This window comes from Triturus cristatus, chromosome 3_2, assembly GCF_964204655.1.
Source record: "Triturus cristatus chromosome 3_2, aTriCri1.1, whole genome shotgun sequence".
Classification (NCBI taxonomy): domain Eukaryota; kingdom Metazoa; phylum Chordata; class Amphibia; order Caudata; family Salamandridae; genus Triturus; species Triturus cristatus.
Genome location: NC_140584.1, coordinates 744,527,642 through 744,549,161, shown reverse-complemented (window position 1 = coordinate 744,549,161; position 21,520 = coordinate 744,527,642). Strand labels below are relative to the sequence as shown.

Here is a 21,520-nt window from a genome sequence, read left to right as displayed (position 1 = left end):
CTCCTGTGCTAAGCCTTTTTTGGGCTATTTGGGGTAGTGCGCGCTTAGGCCCCTGTAACTTTTTGACCACATTAGGTATCCACGCCAAATTTGCGTCCTTTTCTTCCAACATCATGGGGATTCTAAAGGTACCCAGGGTTTGTGGATTCTCCTAGAGGGTTCCCAGAAATTAGTCAAAATACAGCAACATTTTGGTTTTTTTGTGAAAAATGGGGAAAAGTGGCTGCAAATGAAAGCGTCTGGGTTTTTCTCTGCAAATGATATCAAAAAAGGGTTTGTGGGGCTGAAATCACAATTTCTCCAGCTTTTAGGGAATGACAGATTTTTGGCAGAAATCCAACATTTTTTACACAGTTTTGACATTTTTCTGGGACATACCCTATTTTTGCAATTTTTTGTGCTTTCAACCTCCTTCCAGATAATGGTAAAAATGGGTAGAAAAGCAATAATGGATCCTGGAAAGCTATACATTTTTGAAAAGTAGACAAAATTCTGAATTCAGCAAGGGGTCATTTGTGTAGATCCATCAAGGTTTCTTTATAGAAACTAACAGGTAAATATAGGAAAAATTAAAAATTTGTTGAAAAAAGCAGCCTTTTGAGTCAACGTTTTCACCAGTAACTTCTTCGAATTATGACATCTCTTTGAAAGCAATATACCGTTACATCCGGTGGACCTTCTCGGTTGTGGGGATATATACAGGACTTGTAGGTTCACCAAGAGCCCAACGAACCCAGAGTAAAAAACTGAGCAGCATTTTGTAATGGTTTTTTTTTTTGTTCCGGGTATATAGCAATTATTGTGGGAAAATGTATACATGGAAAAATCGGTATGAAAGACACCTATGTATTTCTGAAATGGGAACAAATTACAGAGTTTAGAAACAGTGCATATTTGGACATTTTCGAAATTGGGAATACTCATACTTGCATGGCAATTATTGGTCATTTTTCAAAATGACTTTTTTTTTACACAATGTCTTTCATTTGGAAGGGAGAAATGCATCAAAAATCAATAGGTAATAACAGTTGCTTTACAAATCTGAACTACCCTAAGTCTGCCGATAAAAATGGTACCTCACTTGTGTGGGTAGGCATAGTGCCCGCGACAGGAAGTGGCTCAAAACCTAAGGTGAACACACCACATTTTCACACTGAAAATTTACACTTTTTTTGCGAAGAGTCTAGCTGTAGTTTTTGAACCCTAGCCCTGCCGGCACCTAAGGAAACCTAGCAAACCTATACATTTTTGAAAACTAGACACCCAGGGGAATCCAGGATGGGGTGACTTGACTGCCTCCCACCATGGTCTGTTACCCAGAATCCCTTGCAAACGTAAAACATTGACAAAAAAACACATTTTCCCCACATATCTGTGATGGAAAGTTCTGGAATCTGCGTGGATCCACAAATTTCCACCCACCCCGCGTTCCCCAAAGTCCTACGAGAAAAATGGTACCTCACTTGTGCGGGTCGGCATAGTGCCCGCGACAGGAAACGGCGCAAAACGCAACGTGGTCACACCTCAATTTTGCAGTGAAAAATGACCCTTTTTTGGCAAAGTGACTAGCTGTAGTTTTTTAACCCTAGCCCTGCCGGCACCTAGGGAAACCTAGCAAACCTATACATTTTTGAAAACTAGACACCCAGGGGAATCCAGGATGGGGTGACTTGACTGCCTCCCACCATGGTCTGTTACCCAGAATCCCTTGCAAACGTAAAAAATTGACAAAAAAAACACATTTTCCCCATATTTCTGTGATGGAAAGTTCTGGAATCTGCGTGGATCCAGAAATTTCCATCCACCCCGCATTCCCCAAAGTCCTACGAGAAAAATGGTACCTCACTTGTGCGGGTCGGCATAGTGCCCGCGACAGGAAACGGCGCAAAACGCAACGTGGTCACACCTCAATTTTGCAGTGAAAAATGACCCTTTTTTGGCAAAGTGACGAGCTGTAGTTTTTGAACCCTAGCCCTGCCGGCACCTAGGGAAACCTAGCAAACCTATACATTTTTGAAAACTAGACACCCAGAGGAATCCAGGATGGGGTGACTTGACTGCCTCCCACCATGGTCTGTTACCCAGAATCCCTTGCAAACGTAAACAATTGACAAAAAAACCACATTTTCCCATATTTCTGTGTTGGAAAGTACTGGAATCTGCGTGGATCCACAAATTTCCACCCACCCCACGTTCCCCAAAGTCCTATGAGAAAAATGGTACCTCACTTGTGCGTGTCGGCCTAGTGCCCACGACAGGAAACGGCGCAAAACACAACATGGTCACACCTCAATTTTGCAGTGAAAAATGACCCTTTTTTGGCAAAGTGACTAGCTGTAGTTTTTGAACCCTAGCCCTGCCGGCACCTAGGGAAACCTATCAAACCTATACATTTTTGAAAACTAGACACCCAGGGGAATCCAGGATGGGGTGACTTGACTGCCTCCCACCATGTTCTGGTACCCAGAATCCCTTGCAAACGTAAAATATTGACAAAAAAAACACATTTTCCCCACATTTCTGTGTTGGAAAGTTCTGGAATCTGCGTGGATCCACAAATTTCTATGCACACCACGTTCCCCAAAGTCCTACGAGAAAAATGGTACGTCACTTGTGCGGGTCGGCCTAGTGCCCGCGACAGGAAACGGCGCAAAACGCAACATGGTCACACCTCAATTTTGCAGTGAAAAATGACCCTTTTTTGGCAAAGTGACGAGCTGTAGTTTTTTAACCCTAGCCCTGCCGGCACCTAGGGAAACCTAGCAAACCTATACATTTTTGAAAACTAGACACCCAGGGGAATCCAGGATGGGGTGACTTGACTGCCTCCCACCATGGTCTGTTACCCAGAATCCCTTGCAAACATAAAAAATTGACAAAAAAAACACATTTTCCCCACATTTCTGTGATGGAAAGTTCTGGAATCTGCGTGGATCCACAAATTTCCACCCACCCCGCATTCCCCAAAGTCCTACGAGAAAAATGGTACCTCACTTGTGCGGGTCGGCATAGTGCCCGCGACAGGAAACGGCGCAAAACGCAACGTGGTCACACCTCAATTTTGCAGTGAAAAATGACCCCTTTTTGGCAAAGTGACTAGCTGTAGTTTTTGAACCCTAGGCCTGCCGGCACCTAGGGAAACCATGCAAACCTATACATTTTTGAAAACTAGACACCCAGGGGAATCCAGGATGGGGTGACTTGACTGCCTCCCACCATGGTCTGTTACCCAGAATCCCTCGCAAACGTAAAAAATTGACAAACAAAAAAAAAACATTTTCCCCACATTTCTGTGTTGGAAAGTTCTGGAATCTGCGTGGATCCACAAACTTCCACCCACCCCACGTACCCCAAAGTCCTACGAGAAAAATGGTACCTCACTTGTGCGGGTCGGCCGAGTGCCCGCGACAGGAAACGACGCAAAACGCAACGTGGTCACACCTCAATTTTGCAGTGAAAAATTACCCTTTTTTGGCAAAGTGACGAGCTGTAGTTTTTGAACCCTAGCTCTGCCAGCACCTAGGGAAACCTACCAAACCCACGCATTTCTGAAAACTAGACACCCGGCGGCTTCCAGGGAGGTATGGCTTGCGTGGATCCCCCAACATTTCCTTACCCAGAATCCCCTGCAAACGTCAATTTTAGCTGAAAAAATCACTTTTTCACACATTTTGGGGTGGGAAAGTTGTGGCATCACCGGGCTCACACAAATGTACCACCACCCAGCGTTCCCCCAGGTCTCCCGGTAAAAATGGTGCCTCACTTGTGTGGGAGGCCCAAGTACCCGTGGCAGGCAAGGGCCCAAAACGTAGAATGCTGGGTGGTGGTAAATTTGTGTCAGCCCGGTGATGCCACAACTTTCCCACCCCAAAATGTTTGAAAAAAGTGATTTTTTCAGCAAAAATTGAGGTTTGCAGGGGATTCTGGGTAAGGAAACTTTGGGGGATCCATGCAAGCCATACCTCCCTGGAAGCCGCCGGGTGTCTAGTTTTCAGAAATGTGTGGGTTTGGTAGGTTTCCCTAGATGGTCGCCGAGCACCGGGTCAAAAACCAAAGTGACCCCCCTTGCAAAACCAGGTGGTTTTGCGATAGGCCATTTTGATGTCACCTCACTACGTTTTGGGCCCTTGCCTGCCGCGGGTACTTGGGCCTCCCACACAAGTGAGGCACCATCTTTACCGGGAGACCTGGGAGAACGCTGGGTGGTGGTAAATTTGTGTAAGCCCGGTGATGCCACAACTTTCCCACCCCAAAATGTGTGAAAAAAGTGATTTTTTCAGCTAAAATTGAGGTTTGCAGGGGATTCTGGGTAAGGAAACGTTGGGGGATCCACGCAAGCCATACCTCCCTGGAATCCGCCGGGTGTCTAGTTTTCAGAAATATGTGGGTTTGGTAGGTTTCCCTAGATAGCCGCTGAGCACCGGGCCAAAAACCAAAGTGACCCCCCTTGCAAAACCAGATAAACTATTGTTCCTACAGCGTGAGAATTTTGGAGTAAAATTGCAAAGAAAATGTGGCAGATATTTTGAGGTTTGCAGGACATTGGGGATAAAAAAAACTTTTTGAATTCACAAGAGAGACATCAACATGAACTCCCATGGGTTTTCGACAATATCTACAGTTGGTGGGTTATTCTTACATGATAAGTGTACCTTGGCAGAGAAACTAAAGACAAAGATTGCTGCACAACCATCTATTCCTCAAACACACACACATACTGGTTGGATTTGGCACGAGGGCGAGTCATGGTTCAGTGTATTAAATTTTATTAACTAGAGATTTCACAAAAATGAAATGCACTGTCAATAATTACATTCACAAAAAACCAAACCAATGACTCGCAGCTCGTGAGCTGTAAAGCCACGTCAAGGCACCAACCACTTTACAGGCCATTCACACACCTTTCATACGTGATACAAACAAGACCATTCGCACCACCAGGTACAAAAGCAACACAGTACAAAATTCACCAAAAAGGGACAAGGTACACCCTGCTTCAGAAAGACAAATATTACTGCACAGCCATCTAATCCGCAAGCACACACACATACTGGTTGGATTTGGCACGAGGGTGAGTGATGGTTCAGTAGATACAATTGTATTAGCAAGTGATTTCACAAAACATGAAATGCACTGGTAATAATTGAAAGGGCGAGAAACTGAACCATTGACTCACAGCTCGTGAGCTGTAAAGCCACGACAAGGCACCAACAAATTTACAGGCCATTCATACACCTTTCATACGTGTGAGACATACAAAACCATTCACACCGCCAGCCGCGGGCCCATCACATAACAAAACTCACACCAGCACACAGCGCCATTCAAGGGCCCATCACTTTCACACGCCCACAATCCAGACACAGCAACTACACATGCTGATGGATTGCGTGGAGTGGCACTCAGCTAGCAGTGTGTGTAGTGACCAGCAGAAAGTCACTACTCACACACAGCCAGCCGAGCTCCAGTCCACACACACCGCTAGCAGAGCGCCAGTCCACACACACCGCTAGCAGAGCGACAGTCCACGCACACCGCTAGCCAAGCGCCAGTCCAGGCACACCGCCAGCCATGCGCCAGTCCAGGCACACCGCCAGCCAATCGCCAATCCACGCACACCACCAGCCATGCGCCAGTCCAGGCACACCGCCAGCCAATCGCCAATCCACGCACACCGCCAGCCAAGCTCCAGTCCACGGACACCTCCAGCCAAGCACCAGTCCGCACACACCACCAGTCCACGCACACCGCCAGCCAAGTACCAGACCACGCACACCGCCAGCCAAGCACCATTCCACGCACACCGCCTGCCAAGCTCCAGTCCACGCACACCACCAGCCAAGCTCCAGTCCACGGACACCACCAGCCAAGCACCAGTCCGCACTCACCACCAGTCCACGCACACCGCCAGCCAAGTACCAGTCCACGCACACCGCCAGCCAAGCACCATTCCACGCACACCGCCAGCCAAGCTCCAGTCCACGCACACCACCAGCCACGCACCAGTCCACGCACACCGCCAGTCCATGCACACCGCCAGTCCACGCTCACCGCCAGCCAAGCACTATTCCACGCACACCACCAACCAAGTGCCAGTCCACACACACCAACAGCCAAGCGCAAGCCTACACACACCGCCATCACATTTAGGATTTTTTTAGAAAAAAATAAAAACACTAAAAAATCGCAAATAGATACAAATCTTCTAACAGAAAATCAGCAACTAAATACATTGCACTAACACCAACCCTGAAACAGAATCAAATTTTCCAAAGAATACAGACCAGGCAGTTCACTTTACCACTCATGAATGCTCCCAACAATTCTTTCGCGTGTGGTACGCTCTAAAACAAGCAGGGAGACACAGTGCAGGATGAGAAGGACAGTCGGGGCAGTACATACGACTCTCCTTCCGCGAACCTCTTCGCCAACAGACTCTACATCTCCTACTGGGAAATTCTTTTGAGGGTGTGGGAGGAATGTGATCTGGAAAGTGGCGACATCCTCCACCACTCCAACTATAGGAACACTTGCCTGTTCCACTACAACAAGGCTGCCTATTATAGACTCCTGAAACTTGCAAAAGTCATCTTTGACTCAGGGCAAGAATCCTGGAACACAACAAAAGCATTAAACATTGCCAAGTGGAAAAGATGGATAGCCAACTTCTTGTACCAAATGTAAGCCTTACGAAGAGCAGTGTAAGGTTCCAACCTCTGATCTACTCTGTCAACACCACCCATGTGCCTATTATAGTCTAAAATGCACACAGGTTTGCGCGCTTCAGCGACCTGACCCCAAACAGTCACAGGTGCAGTGCTTTCATCATGGATGGTAGTCAGCATGTAGACATCTCTCCTGTCTGAAAAACCTCACAGCAAGAACCTCCTGGCAACGCAACGCACTGCACTGTCCCCGCACAAGCTTTTGACAAACAAGTTCTTTCGGGAAACCTTTACGGTTAGAGCGGATTGTGCCACAAGCAACAGTGTCCACTTTGGCCAATTCCCTGAACAACCACACACCAGTGTAGAAGTTATCTACATATAAATGGTGGCCTTTGTTAAAAAATCCTCTACCAAGTTCCCAAACAATTTTCTCAGTCACTCCAAAAGTGGACGGACAACCAGGGAGGTTCATCCTAGATTCCTTACCGGTGTACACCCTGAAATTAGACACATATCCAGTCCTACTGTCACACAGCATATACAGCTTTATTCCATAGCGTGCCCTCTTACTAGGAATGTATTGCCTAAAAACCAAGCGGCCCTTGAACAACACCAAAGACTCATCCACTGCAATTTCTTTCCCAAGGGCATAAATCTCAGAAAATCGATCAACAAAGTGATCAAGGACAGGCCTAATCTTAAAAAGACGGTCACAATCAGGGTGATCTCGTGGCAACGCTAAACCATTATCAACAAAATGCATCATGCGAAGCAGAAGCAAATACCTGTCACGACTCATGACTGCCGGAAAAATAGACGTTGCCATCAAAAAAGTTAAACCCAAGAACTTCTTCATCTCTTCAACATTTGTGGGAGTCCACCGGGTAGCTCTAGAGTAGGGCCTAAGTCTGGCACTGTTGTCCCTCAAAAACTGTTCGGCATACAAATTAGTCTGCTCAACAATCTCTGCCAAAAACACATCGTCCATAAACAACTGAAAAAAATGTACCGGCAAAAAGTTTTCAGTATTCACTCTAGACCCTGGAACACCAGTAAACTCTGGCAATGCCGGCTGCACCATGCCAGGGGCAACCCAGAGGTCATCACTTTCAAAGGGAAGCCTTGCAGCCCCAGCCTGCAGCCCAGATGCCTCTTGCCGCACTACACCAACGGGAAGCCTTGCAGCCCCAGGCTGCAGCCCAGATACCTCTTGCCGCACTATAGGCACATCAGTCTCCTCCTCTAACACAGGCACTTCATCCGCACTAAGAGTATCTTCATCATCCGATGACTCCATATGGAGAGAAAACTCACTGCCAGAATCGTCCCCTGCCTCCTCTCCCTCAGATGCAGAGTCAGTCTCTGAACCAATATCAGAGGAAGACTCAAACAGCAAACCAACAACCTGCTGAGCAGTAATCCTGCGGCTAGCCATTATACTTACTAAGATTGAAGACTGCACAAACAAGTCAACAACAACCAACAATGTGCAAACCAAGTAAGTAAAGAAATGTGTACCTTTATCACAATTATCAATGTACTCATAAACTATAGAATTCAATTACAACAGACAGCTACACTCACCAGAACCTACTTTGCAGTGACACAGCAAAAACCAACGATATGCAACTAGAAAGAAGAAAAAAAAAAATTACTCACAAGACAACAAAATACACATCGAGCACAAATGCAAACAGTTTTTGCTAAGGGGTCGCTTCCTCATGCAGAAAAATACATCCCTGGTGTCTAGTGGGCTTTTCTGCCCCCCCCTGGGAGCAGAAACAGACAGAAAGACGACCGATCTGCCCCCACGGGGGGCAGAAAATTCTTCCCATTATTTATGCCCCAAAAGAAGCGACCCTTGCCCAAGGGGTCGCTTCCTAAATAAAAAAGAAGACATCCCTGGTGTCTAGTGGGCTTTTCTGCCCCCCCCTGGGAGCAGAAATGGACAGAAAGATGACCGATCTGCCCCCAGGGGGGGCAGAAAAGTCTTCCCATTATTTATGCCCCAAAGGAAGCGACACTTGCCCAAGGGGTCGCTTCCTACATAACAAAAAGACATCCCTGGTGTCTAGTGGGCTTTTCTGCCCCCCCTGGGGGCAGAAAGATGACCGATCTGCCCCCAGGGGGGGGCAGAAAAGTCTTCAAAAAAATTAGGCCGCCAAGGAAGCGACCCTTGCCCAAGGGGTCGCTTCCTAAATAAAAAAAAAGACATCCCTGGTGTCTAGTGGGCTTTTCTGCCCCCCCTGGGGGCAGAAACGGGCAGAAAGATGACCGATCTGCCCCCAGGGGGGGCAGAAAAGTCTTTGAATTAATTTGGCCTCCTAGGAAGCGACCCTTGCCCAAGGGGTCGCTTCCCAAATAACGAAAAACACATCCCTGGTGTCTAGTGGGGCATCCCTGCTCCACGATCGCGACGCTGTGCGCGATCGTTGAGCAGGAATGCCCTGTATTGAGACATGCCTCAATACTAAAGAAATCACCCCCGCGGCCCCCACCTGACAAAGAAACGTACCTGTACTCCCTTGGACGCGCTGGAAGAAATGGATTCCAGCGTGTCCAATGCTTCCTGATGACGTCGGCGCGCGCTGTGCGCGCTGACGTCATGGGGAAGCGTGGGGGGGCTCGGGGGTGGCAGCGGAAACTCTTCCGCTGCCACCCCCCTCTGTGGGGGCACGATCGATGCCCCAGGGGGGGAGCGCCAGCGCTTCCCCAGGGGCTGTGCTCATGACGGAGCGGTTCCGTCATGAGCACAGCCCAACCGATGCTCATGACGGAACCGCTCCGTCATGAGTATCGAAGGGGTTAAATGGCTGAGCAGATACAATATCCCCTTTTATCTGATTAAAAAGCCTATTAAGATAATTGTTCCATTCATACTTACTGTTCTTCTTCAGACGTTCACGAAGAACAGCTGTTTTGGATGCAAACAGGGGAACATATTTGGCATTATACTCAATTGGCCCTCGAGAAGATCTTAACTGATCCTTGCCTGATGGTAAAGGTGCATCAATGGCTTTCAAGATTCTGAACTTTTGGATGAATGCCATTATCAGATACCTGATGCCTCAAATAATCAACACCTGGCTGAGCAACTTTGTATTTGTCTTTTTTTTTTTAAATGTCGTACCATTTTTATTGAGAATTATGTTCATTCATACTCTTAACCTATACTAGTATGTCATCCAATAAACACGTCATGCCATCAACTCCCTTGAACAAAAACTTTCCTTACCCTCTGTAACACAAATGATGCAGACACCAATCCAAAAGGCATACAAACATAATGAAAAGCACCATCCGGTGTTACAAAAAAAGTGAGGTGTTTAAAGACTTGATGAATTTTTTTTTTAATGGTATGCAGCAACCATATCTAATGGAGTAAAAAGAACTGCATCTTTTAAGGCTGCCAACATTTCATTAATATTTGACTGAGGTCTGTGGTCTATCTAAATATTACAATTGAGATCACAGAGATTGACACATAATCACAATGAATTGTCAACCTACAATGCTAATACCACTGATGATTACAATTCCGAACAATCAATAGGTTCAATTGTAGATAATGAGTATAGTTTATACAACTCTGCTCTCAATTCCTGTTTTAAACACAGGGGTACTTTGCGTGGTTTGTGGACAACTGGTACTTCATTGCTCTTCAAACTAACCGGTGTTGAAAACCCTTTAATTAATTTCCCCAGATGATCACAAAAAATTTAAGATATCTACCAATCCATTCTACACAGACATCACCTTTTCTGATCACAAGTGTACTCAAAGTGGTTGCAAATAACCTGTCTTTGGTTATTACTAATTCAGGGTGCTTATGATGGAGGATCATTTTAAGTTCATGTCAAGCTCCCCTTGATCATCCCACCCCAACAAATTTGAACCATTCTTTGCTTCAAAAACCTCCCCATGTGCATACTTTTTCCTCAAATGCTAATTTGGCTTTAGGTTTTCCAGTAACTTCAACTTTATTTCCTCCATATGCATATAATTTGTTGGAATACTCTTCTAACTGTACATAATCAAGTCTTTGAAATTCAGTTTTACCTATCAAGGTTAATGAAGAATGATAGTCTGCCATAATGTTAACTAAGGGTGCAGGAATATATTTTCCAGTAACATTTGCCCAACATAAATGAGCATAAAGCCTCTTCTTATTACATTTAAAATAGATTTGGTTCAAAGTAGGATATTGTTGGAAATAAACAACCTGTGTCTATCTCCCACAATAAAAATAAATACATTTACCTCTATTATGGTCAATGTTCAAAGAGGAGGTTATAGGTTTTTGGCCCTATTTTGTTCCCCAGCTTTTGGTATGGATTTATCTGCATTCCACTTGTGAATAGCCTTTATTTCCTTAGCTTCTGTTTCAACATTTGATATCCCTTTCATATATATTTCTGTTTATTCGATATACCTTGCAAGATTTAGAGCAGTTTTCATCTTTTAAACCACTGTAATTGTACTTTTCAGTTAATGCTCTTAAAGCATCAACAATGCCATTGATGGATTCACTAAGATATTGTCCCTTCTGTAAAATTCTGTGCCTCTCAAGTACAACATTGCCTTTGGGACTGAATCTTCTGTCACATGTTTTCATGACAGACACATACTAATCGAACAATCCCCCTTTATTTCATTCTCTCACAGGAGACAATCTTACCAATTGTACTGGTAAAGCTTTCAGTATTAACCTCCCTTCTGGACTTAAATTGTGGATCAATAAAGCTTTCCTTCTCTTAGATGTAAAAGTGTCACCATCTATGGCATCAAGGTAGGCTTTAAAAGGTTCATGCCTTTGTTTCCAGTTTCATGGTGGAGTACAAGGAGTTGCTAAAAAGGTAGGAGGTAGAGAAACCCCTTCCATAAATGTTGCATGCTGCAGGAGAATTGCTTCATACGATATCCACTAATATAATAAAGGGTAAAATAATCTGGCTTAATTTACAATATGCTTTAGGAAAAACCAGACGGGGCTGTTAAACAACTTTATAGCCTGTACTCTTGAAGAAGTTCTCCAAACTTCACCATGGAGTTTCAATGAATAAAAGAAATTGCCCAATACAAGATGACACTAATGCCAAAAACTTGCATCTGACGTATGTGTACAATGCTGTGTACACATACACAGTCACAGAATGCAGGCATGCGATAGTTAGGAGGTACCCATGCTCTAAGTTTAGGATTTGAATTAAACTAACCCAAAATGAGCCAGAATGCAAGGTCTTCTCACCACAGAATAAAGACCAGAATGTGGAATCATCGAGTTGGGAACAACCTGGCCATGTGTGTCAGAAATAGGACGATGTTACCCTCCCATCCCCTGCAGGGTGCAGGGAGACACGTCGAGGCGATGCTGCGACAGGCTCGGAGCAGACAGGAGAGCCAATGGCAGCTTGGTTCCACTGAAAAGAAGTAAGTTGAGTCATAAATGTTCAGTACATTTATTTCCTGCCAATAGGTTTCCACATAGGACAGCAACTGCCAACTCTGAAACGGATCAGCTCCATCCGCAAAACACCACTCCAAGTTATGGAATGTAGCACAGCCCTGAATGTTCATATGTACTGCTGGACTTAATACTGTTTTTATTAGTAGTAACTTACACTCGAACGTTGTGAATACCAAAAAGTAGTAAACTTACTCGGGAATGTAAACTTACTCAAAAGCGTAAGTTTCCTATGTGAATCAGGCCCATTGTATCTTTGATAGATTCGGTACTCTATTTCAAATCACTAAAGGGGTTTGAACGCATGAGAGGTTGACCTGTGATTTTTGCTGTTTATGCTCATTTTAGCTGCCTCATTTTGGATTCTTGTTAATTTTTTAATTTGTGATTTTGGTAGGTCACCGTAGATTATGTTATAATAATCAAGTCTCGGTAGAACTAAGGTTCTTGTCAGTTCAATGAAGTGGTTGCCTGAAGCAAACTTTTCTCAACGTGGATACTTGATGGTTTCGTTTTTCATTGCAGAATTTATCTGAGAAACGGATGACATCTCAATTGCAAAGAGGACTCCAACATGTTTCCCTTTTTTCCCACCACAGAAGGTGAAAGGTGGAAGTAAATTATTCTAGGGAGGGCCTTATACAATAGGTGACATGGCAGCATAGTGCATCATATCTGTGCTGAAGTGCCATGGTTAGAGAATGGGCACAAATCTGGCAGTGTCACATACCACAGGAAATGGGCTTCTAAATAGCATACGTATCTTGTATTGCATTAAAATTCATAGCTAACTCATGGCATATCCTGCCATCGGTAATGCTGAGCTACTTCAGCAGAAGGAGCTCAACTCTCAAAGAAAACAGACACATATACATTCATGACATATTGATCTAGAATGCACTGACAAGGGTTATAGTTGGCTACTATCCACATTAAGAGTCAGGAGAGGAAGATGTTATAAATCAACTACGTAGCAATACTCCCACTGACATTGAAGTCTTGCTGCAGAACAATCTCTGCTAGATTGTATTTGATAATGTTTTTGCTGCTCCGTACTGTGTATTTATCCATATCAACCGAAGGATTCGGTTCTGTGGAACACCTGCCTAAGGAATTGTGGCTTTCATGTACTTTACAGCAAAGAGATAATTGGTGTTCTGCTGGGAAGGAGATACCTGCCCTCATGGGTTTTTGAGTTGTACTTCTGAATGGTCTGTCAATTGGTTGAACAGTATAAACTTCCTTCAGATGTCCCCAGCCACAAAATAGCTTGCCAACCCTAAATAATAATATTCACATAGAAGCAGTACACTTACTGGCTGATTTGTACAACCCCTTCAAATAAAAAATACACTCTTCTTTTCCCTAAAAGGTAAGCAGGCTATATATTCGTACAGTGTAAACACATTTGTCTCCTGCATCGACTCAAGGGCGAACACTGGGCCTGCTGTATACTTAGACACCCTTTAATGGATTTCTGTTCACACTAGTGTATTCTAGTTACTCTTGCTAAATCTCAATGGTTACATGCAATGCAGATTGCCAAAAACCATGATTCCAGCACTGTGGCATTTGATAGTGCCAACATACCTAAGGTGTCATATTTCAAAATTGTAAAATGACCAAGGGCCAAATGTACTTACTTTTCATGCAATGTAGCAAAGGAACCTGCTGAACTGCATTGCATGAAAGGGAGAAATAAAACACGTGCCATAGCTACTAAGATATGGTGCACTTCTGCTCTCTTACAACACTGGGGCACTGTGCACATGCACCATTGCACCATGGTGCAATGATATCCATGTTACAGGCAGAATTGTGCAGGAAGGGATACCTTCCTCCACTTAAACAGTCCTTAGAGACATATCTCTTTTTTATGTGTGCTGCAGAATGCTGATCACATAGAAAGAAGAGATAATGAGGAGAAATAAGAATGTTGCTCCTTTTATGCCTCTCTCAGGTAGGTGTACCATTTTGGCATAATCTCAGGTTTACTGCTGTTTTAGTAAATCTGGGATTGCATCAAATTCCATTGGTGGATGTACGTGAACATCTATGCTTCACCCATGGAATGCCTTTCACTATAAAATGTAATGCAGCACAGCATAAGCCGCTGTGTTGGGTTACATTTCTTTATGAAGTCACACAAGACTGCGCAAACCACCCCTTGCTTGACTTAGTAGGTCCCACTAAAGGAGCTGTGTTGCAATACGTCGACCTGCGTGACACAAGGACAACACAAGTGCTTAGTAAATTTTGCCTCAAGTAATATGTAGATATGTAGAACATTCTAGAAATGTGCCGTTGATTAGAATATGACAACCTATATAATTTTCTCCTACACAAATGAAGTTGCCTTTTGTATCTATCCTCATCCCTTATACATGGCTTTAGAACTTTACATTGTTTTTTTTCTTATTTGAAGATGCTTTGATGTGTGCATCTGCTAAAACCCTGGCAGAACTAGCTCGGGGAAACAAAGAGATACAAGATGCCATTGCCAGACAAGATGTAATCAGCCCCCTTATCAAGATGGTAAGTGGAAGGAACATCAACATCCAGGTGAAAGCTGCCATGACAATTGAGGCACTGGCAGATCACAATGCTGCGATACAAAAGATGTTTCTGGAACAAGATGTGGCTGCACATATTTCAAAGCTCTTGAAGGTAAGACATTGCTATTTATTTCAATATTCAATATGTCCTGTAGAGAATGTGAATTATTGGCTTAAAAATGTAAGAGCCACAGGGATATTGCTGCAAACTGGTACGTGCTATGGGTAAATTGGTCAGCCTCTCATGGATTTTAATAATTTCTGTCCTATGTTTTTTAAACTATTTTTATTATGCTTTTTAAAATTAAAACACAACACACAACTGTCCATCATTGATAATACAGTAGTAATACTTCAAACAGGACAGTAACACTCCCACACGAAATCTCTGCTTTCAGTCGACTTATGCTCAGTTATCACCATGTTCTGGGGCTTGAAGGTGCCCACAATCTACTGGTCCATCTGGAGAATCGGCCTCTGATTCCCCCTTCTCTGTATTTGGAGCTCCAACCTGTGTGTCAGTATTAGGCAGGGAGGTCCCAGAGGCACCCTGCCATCTCCATCAAGTCCATATCACAGCCAGTCCTCCCATCCTTTTTGGTGAGGCATCCCCTGGATTCATATACTACTCATTCGATGCAGTGTGTCATGCCCATCACATACATATGTTTAGTGGACACCTGAGAGGTTCCCTACTTTCTTGCTATATCTCTCTTCGACAGCGTGAACCCTAATGTACAGAAAAGGAATTCCTTCCATGGTAGGTCAACATCACCTCAGATCCCCAGGATTTAATAGGACAGGCGCCTACATGATCGATGCGAGTTCCCCTAAGATCTCTCACATCCCCAGCGTATATGAAAAAAGGTGCCACCAATATTGTCACATCTCAGGCAATTGGTTGAAGTTGCCCTCCCCATTTGGAACAAGCAGCTGTGATCATAGTACACCACAGGTAACAATTTCCATTGAATGAGCCTAAAGTTCCTTTTGATCGCAATTTCTCGAGGGTGCATCAATGCCCTCTTCCTGTCCATGTCTTCCATCAGGCCTACCTCTAGATCTCATCTGGCCCTCAGTCTTGTCATTATCTGGTCTATTATTATTAAGCATCCGATAAGTGAAGGAGACCACCTTCCCAGGTATCCCGTCCATCAATGTTCTTTTCCCAATAGGGTTAACCCCTCCAGAAACTCCCAATTAATTAATTCTGTAAGGAGGGTGTGTTGCAGTTGATGGTAGTGGAACTCATTTGAGAGGTCCAACTCATATTTTTCTTGTAAATCTGCACTGGACTTCACCCTCCTGCACCAGTGAGACCTCCCAAAGTGGAGGTAACAACAACGTCCCATTTTATGTACCCTACCAGTTTACATACTGCCCTGAATTTAACACCTTCCCAGATACTATGTGTCCTACATCATGCACCGCCTTGTCACAAGCCTCCATCACAGTCTGGGACAGTCCTGAGTGCACTGAAATGTATGTTTTACCATATAAATAATATCAATAAGTGTGTTGTTCCATCAGGGCCCTCTTTAGTTTCTTTGCCGGGTCCTCTCTAGGGGCTAATCCCCACTCATTAATTGCCTGTAGGTGGCCGGCCTAATAATATCCCCTAAGATCTGGGAGGGAAATACCCCCATTATAGACTTTTTTCTGCAGTTTACATAAGGCTATTTGGGGCGACCTCCATCCCAGAGCAGTATTCCAATTGCTCTGTCCACTTTATCAAAGAACGTTTTTGAAATCGGGTTAGGGGTACTCTGAAGGACATAAAGGAGCTTAAGCAAAGTAATTTTTTAAATAAAGATGCCATACCAGTACGCAAAAGCGGTAAGCCACTCCATCAGGCCACATCAGCCCCAGGTTTTTTCTCCAGGAATCGGTCTTTACAAAGCAATATCTCTATGACCAGGTAGCAGGAACCTTCCACCACCACTGGGACCCCCGCTGTAAGTAGGGGGTTGACTCTTTTTCTCCCAATAGGAACAAACCAGATTTGTCCTAATTAATTTTGTATCCTGTATATCATTTGAAGTTGCAGAAGATGGATAGGACAGTTGGCAGAGGGGGACTGTACCTGAGACAGATACATATATAAGAATATGGAAGGGTGACACAGACAACATAAAAGTGATTTGGGCAGAGGATACACAAACAGCCACACTGTTCATAACTTGGCTTAATGGCCAGGACGATAACCATAGATTTAGACACTCAATTAGTAATGAACCCTTGAAATTTTTGGATGTAAGAATCTTCCCACAACAGGGAGTACTACACACAGATATTTTCCACAAACCAACAGATAAGTACAACTTACTGAGGTTTGACAGTTTCCATTTCCACACATTAAGAGAAAACCTTCCATATGGGCAGTATTTGCGTCATCGCTGAAACTGTAGTAGGCTGCCAGACTTCAGAAGACAGGTGGAAATCCTTACTGACAAACGCAGGGCATTGAAGTATCTGGAATACATTATGCAAACTACAAAGAAAAGGGACAGATATCAGAACAGAGAGGGTCTCTTGGAGACTTCCAATAAACAGTCAGGAACCAAATCTTGTGTGTTTCACTACATATATTATTGCATCAGAGAGTGTGAAGAAGATCATTAGGAGAAACTTGTGCATTCTCAATACATTTACAAGAAACTGGGCGTACCCTCTATTCTCACTAAAAAGGGTGAGAAGCCTTAGGGATACTTTGGTACTCACAAGGCTGAAGAGATCATAGAAAATGTAACCCACTATATCCAGACAGGTGGGCCTTCCGGTGGTGGTGTGGCATTTTCCTTCTGGACAGTGTAGTATTTGTCATCTCACTTCCCCCATGAAGACAATTGATCTAGGCCTATCTGCACCTTGGCATATTCTAAAATTCACTTACTGTAATTCACAACAAGTAATGTATATGATTAAATGCCCTTGTGGGGACAAATGTATTGGGATGGCTACCCATAAGGTAAAAACATGAATCTGTGAACACAGTAGCAATATACACTGTAAGCAGACCACAACAAAGATGGCAGAACATTACATTTCTAAAGGACGCACAGCAGTAGATCTTAAATGGGTAGTGATCAAACAGGTGGATGGGGATAGAAGACCTATAGATAATATGCTGTTTAAGAGAGAACAGCGCTGGACATACAGATCTTCCACACATAAACAAGGTCTCAATAACGATATCTCATAGGGAAATATACTGTGGTACATCTAGATCCCTTCTGTTCACGAGTGAATCCATTACAGTACCACGCGTATAGACTACCAGAGACAAACTGGTTGGGAGATCTGAATCAATATCATACTAGTTGATAATTGATACTGAGCATTTACCCTAGAAAGGCTAGTACCCAATTCAACATATTATAATATCACTCTTATAGGCTACTAAGGGCTAATCGGTTGGGACATCTTAATTTGCGTTGTTCCCACTGAAAGCGGATGCCTAAAGTCATCAGATAAAGAGGAGTAGCCTATAAGGGCAGTAACCCCTTTAACAAATTCAACTAAAAATTATTTTATAAAACAATGATAGGCAGCAATGCACGTCAACAAATAGTGGTATTATCTGACTAGACTTGGGGGTTTTGTGCTTCCCTGCCGGCAGTCTCACTTTGAACCATAACAATGGTAATAGGTTGCAATATGCGCTGACTAATTGTAGTATAATTATTTGACCGGGTTGGTTGTATCCCCCCTCTGGTGGTCTTGCATGGAGCCAGATGTTCGATTTTGTAAACAAAAATGCTCTGAACTGAATGTATGACAATACTAAACCTGGCACGAGGGGTTCTTCCCTATATGACCTGTGAACCTGCGTAAAGTACTTCAAGGACCATGTTGAAAAAGACTCCCCTTCCTTACCAACACCAACTTAGCAGGGTGGGCTCCGATATTAATTAAGTCACAAGGATAGAAGCACCACTATAGTATCATTGCAGGCCTCGGACCACATTTGCCAATAGCCTGTGGACTAGATAATTTGTTGCGCGAATACGGAAGCAGCATGTAATGGTGCTGTCGACTAAATACAATGGGTGTCTATTAACCCCATCCACAGATAATGGCTTGAAGCTAGCAGGCTTGGATGGCAGCTTCACTTAAAAGCGCAGAGATGCTACTGCGCTTAGACAGTATTATTGCACTACGAGACCCGTGGTGGACACCATCATATGGGCCGTGTACTATATTTCCCAACAACCTTAGGAGGGGGCACCTATCATACACATGCTCCGGGGCCAGTGGGCGTTTCAAAGGCGTCCGTGTTTCTTGGTGACCACACCTTTACCGGCATAAAAACAGAGATTCCTCCCTCTGCCAGCAACTTGTGGCCTTTAAGAAACTGTTAAAAACTTACCTCTTCTCGTAGGGCTGAGTCGAAATTCTTTCTCCCTGATCCGCGCCGGGACACTCTTTGAGTATCTGTGTGGGTAATAAAAATAAATAACATAACATAACATGTAGGGTTCGGAGGACCGAATCTAGGTACCGTGCAAGGCGTGGACTCTTGAAGAAGTAAGTCTCGGGGGCACATCTCATGTTGGGAAGCTCTTTCCTTCCACAAACGATAGAATAGCATTAAAATGTGTGCGGACTATTTTGCAGTGTGTGACTACAGAACCCGCCCCCCCTCACAAGACCTATGAAGCCTTGATTACTAACTGGGCTGTGTCAGTTTAGATACTTATTTCACTTGCATGCAGATGTGTTTACACCTCACAAAAAACTTTTGTGTGAAGGGTTCCAACACAGTGTGTTTGTTTTTCACTGAAGTGTGTTCACAACATTGAGGGGCGGAATCACAAGTGTGCATGACTCTCCATGACACTAACTATATGTCAAGTCAAGTCAAGTCATAGAATTTGTATAGCGCACTACGTACCCAGAGGGTTTCAAGGCGCTTAGGAAGGGGAGGAGGGTTATTTGTCAAATATCCACGTTTTAAGCTGCTTTCTGAACGCTAGGTGGTTCTGGGTGAGGCGAAGGTAGGCGGGGAGTGAGTTCCATGTTTTAGCAGCCAGGTATGCAAAGGATCTGCCTCCCATGGTGGTCTTGTTGATGCGAGGTATAGTGGCGAGGGCTTGGCTGGAAGATCGTAGTTGGCGGGAGGGGGTGTAGAAGGACAGTCGAGAGTTGAGGCAATCTGGTCCGATGTCGTAGAGTGATTTGTGTGCGTGGGTAAGCAGTCGGAAGGTGATCCTCTTATTGACGGGTAGCCAGTGGAGGTCTTTAAGGTGATCAGAGATGTGTTCGTTGCGAGGGATGTCTAATATGAGCCTGGCTGATGCGTTTTGGATTCGTTGGAGTTTCTTCTGGAGCTTTGCGGTAGTACCCGCGTAGAGGGTGTTTCCGTAGTCCAGTCGGCTCGTGACAAGAGCGTGGGTAACTGTTTTCCTTGTTTCGAGGGGGATCCAGCGAAATGTTTTTCTGAGCATGCGAAGAATGTTGAAGCAGGAAGAGGATACGGCGCTGACTTGTCTGTTCATTGAGAGTGAAGAATCCAGGATGACGCCTAGGTTCCGTGCGTGGTCTGTCGGGATGGGTGCTTTTCCGAGGGCTTCAGGCCACCAGGAATCGTCCCATGCAGAGGGGGATGTACCTAAGATGAGGACTTCAGTTTTGTCTGAGTTCAGTTTCAGACGGCTTTGTTTCATCCATTCGGCAACTTCTTTCATTCCTTCGTGTAGGTTAGTTTTGGCGGTGCTAGGGTCATTGGTGAGAGAAAGGATTAGTTGAGTGTCGTCCGCGTAGGAGATGATGTTGAGGTTGTGTCGGCGTGCGATGGCCGCGAGGGGGCTCATGTATACGTTGAAGAGGGTGGGACTGAGTGAGGATCCTTAAGGGGCGCCGCAGATGACTTCAGAGGCCTCGGACTTGAATGGAGGAAGGCGGACTCTCTGGGTTCTTCCGGTGAGGAACGAGGTGATCCATTCAAGTGCTTTTCCTTGGATTCCGATGTTATTGAGGCGTTGTAGAAGGGTGCTGTGGCAGACTGTATCGAATGCTGCAGAGAGGTCGAGGAGGATGAGGGCGACTGTGTCTCCGTTGTCCAGTAGAGTTCGAATGTCGTCTGTTGCTGCGATGAGGGCGGTCTCAGTGCTGTGTTTGGCTCGGAAGCCGGACTGTGAGGAGTCGAGGGATTTGTTGGCTTCGAGGAAAGCGGCGAGCTGGTTGTTGACGGCTTTCTCGATGACTTTGGCCGGGAATGGAAGAAGCGAGATGGGGCGGTAATTTTTGAGTTTGGTGGGGTCCGCTGTTGGTTTTTTCAGAAGGGCAGTGAGTTCGGCGTGTTTCCAGTCTTCTGGGAAGGTAGCGGAGTTGAAGGAGCAGTTGATGACGTCTCGGAGGTGCGGTGCTATGACAGAGTCTGCTTTGTTGAAGATGTGGTGAGGGCATGGGTCTGTGGGGGATCCTGAGTGGATGGAATTCATCAGGCGGATGGTGTCCTCAGTGGAGATTGGGTTCCAAGCGTTAAGGGTGTTCACGGGGGGAAGGTGGTCAGCAGATGGTAGGGTGGGTTGGTTTCCGGGTTGGTTGTCAAAGCTGTTGTGGATGTCTGCAATCTTGTTGTGGAAAAAAGAGGCTAGGGAGTCGCAGAGGGTTTGAGAGGGGGTGATGTCGTTGGAGTTGGCCGAGGGATTGGAAAATTCCTTGACGATGTTGAAAAGTTCCTTGCTGTTGTGGGCGTTGTTGTCAAGTCGATCCTTGAAAGCTGTTTTCTTGGCTTTTCGGATCAGTTGGTGGTGGGTGCGGGTGGCGCTTTTGAAGGCGTCCTTGGTGCTGGTGGTTGGGTCTTTTTTCCAGGCCTTTTCAAGGGAGCG

At 44.8% G+C, this 21,520-nt stretch overlaps 1 protein-coding gene across 1 annotated transcript in view; it reads left to right on the top strand.

Moving 5' to 3' along the window:
* The window catches only part of ANKAR (ankyrin and armadillo repeat containing), a 1,190,398-nt gene that overhangs the window by 861,227 nt on the left and 307,651 nt on the right, over positions 1-21,520 (top strand). Inside the window, exon 19 of the mRNA XM_085646861.1 lies at positions 14,558-14,799. Within this exon, the coding sequence (XP_085502987.1) occupies positions 14,558-14,799 (242 nt within the window). The remainder of the gene's footprint in view (positions 1-14,557; positions 14,800-21,520) is intronic.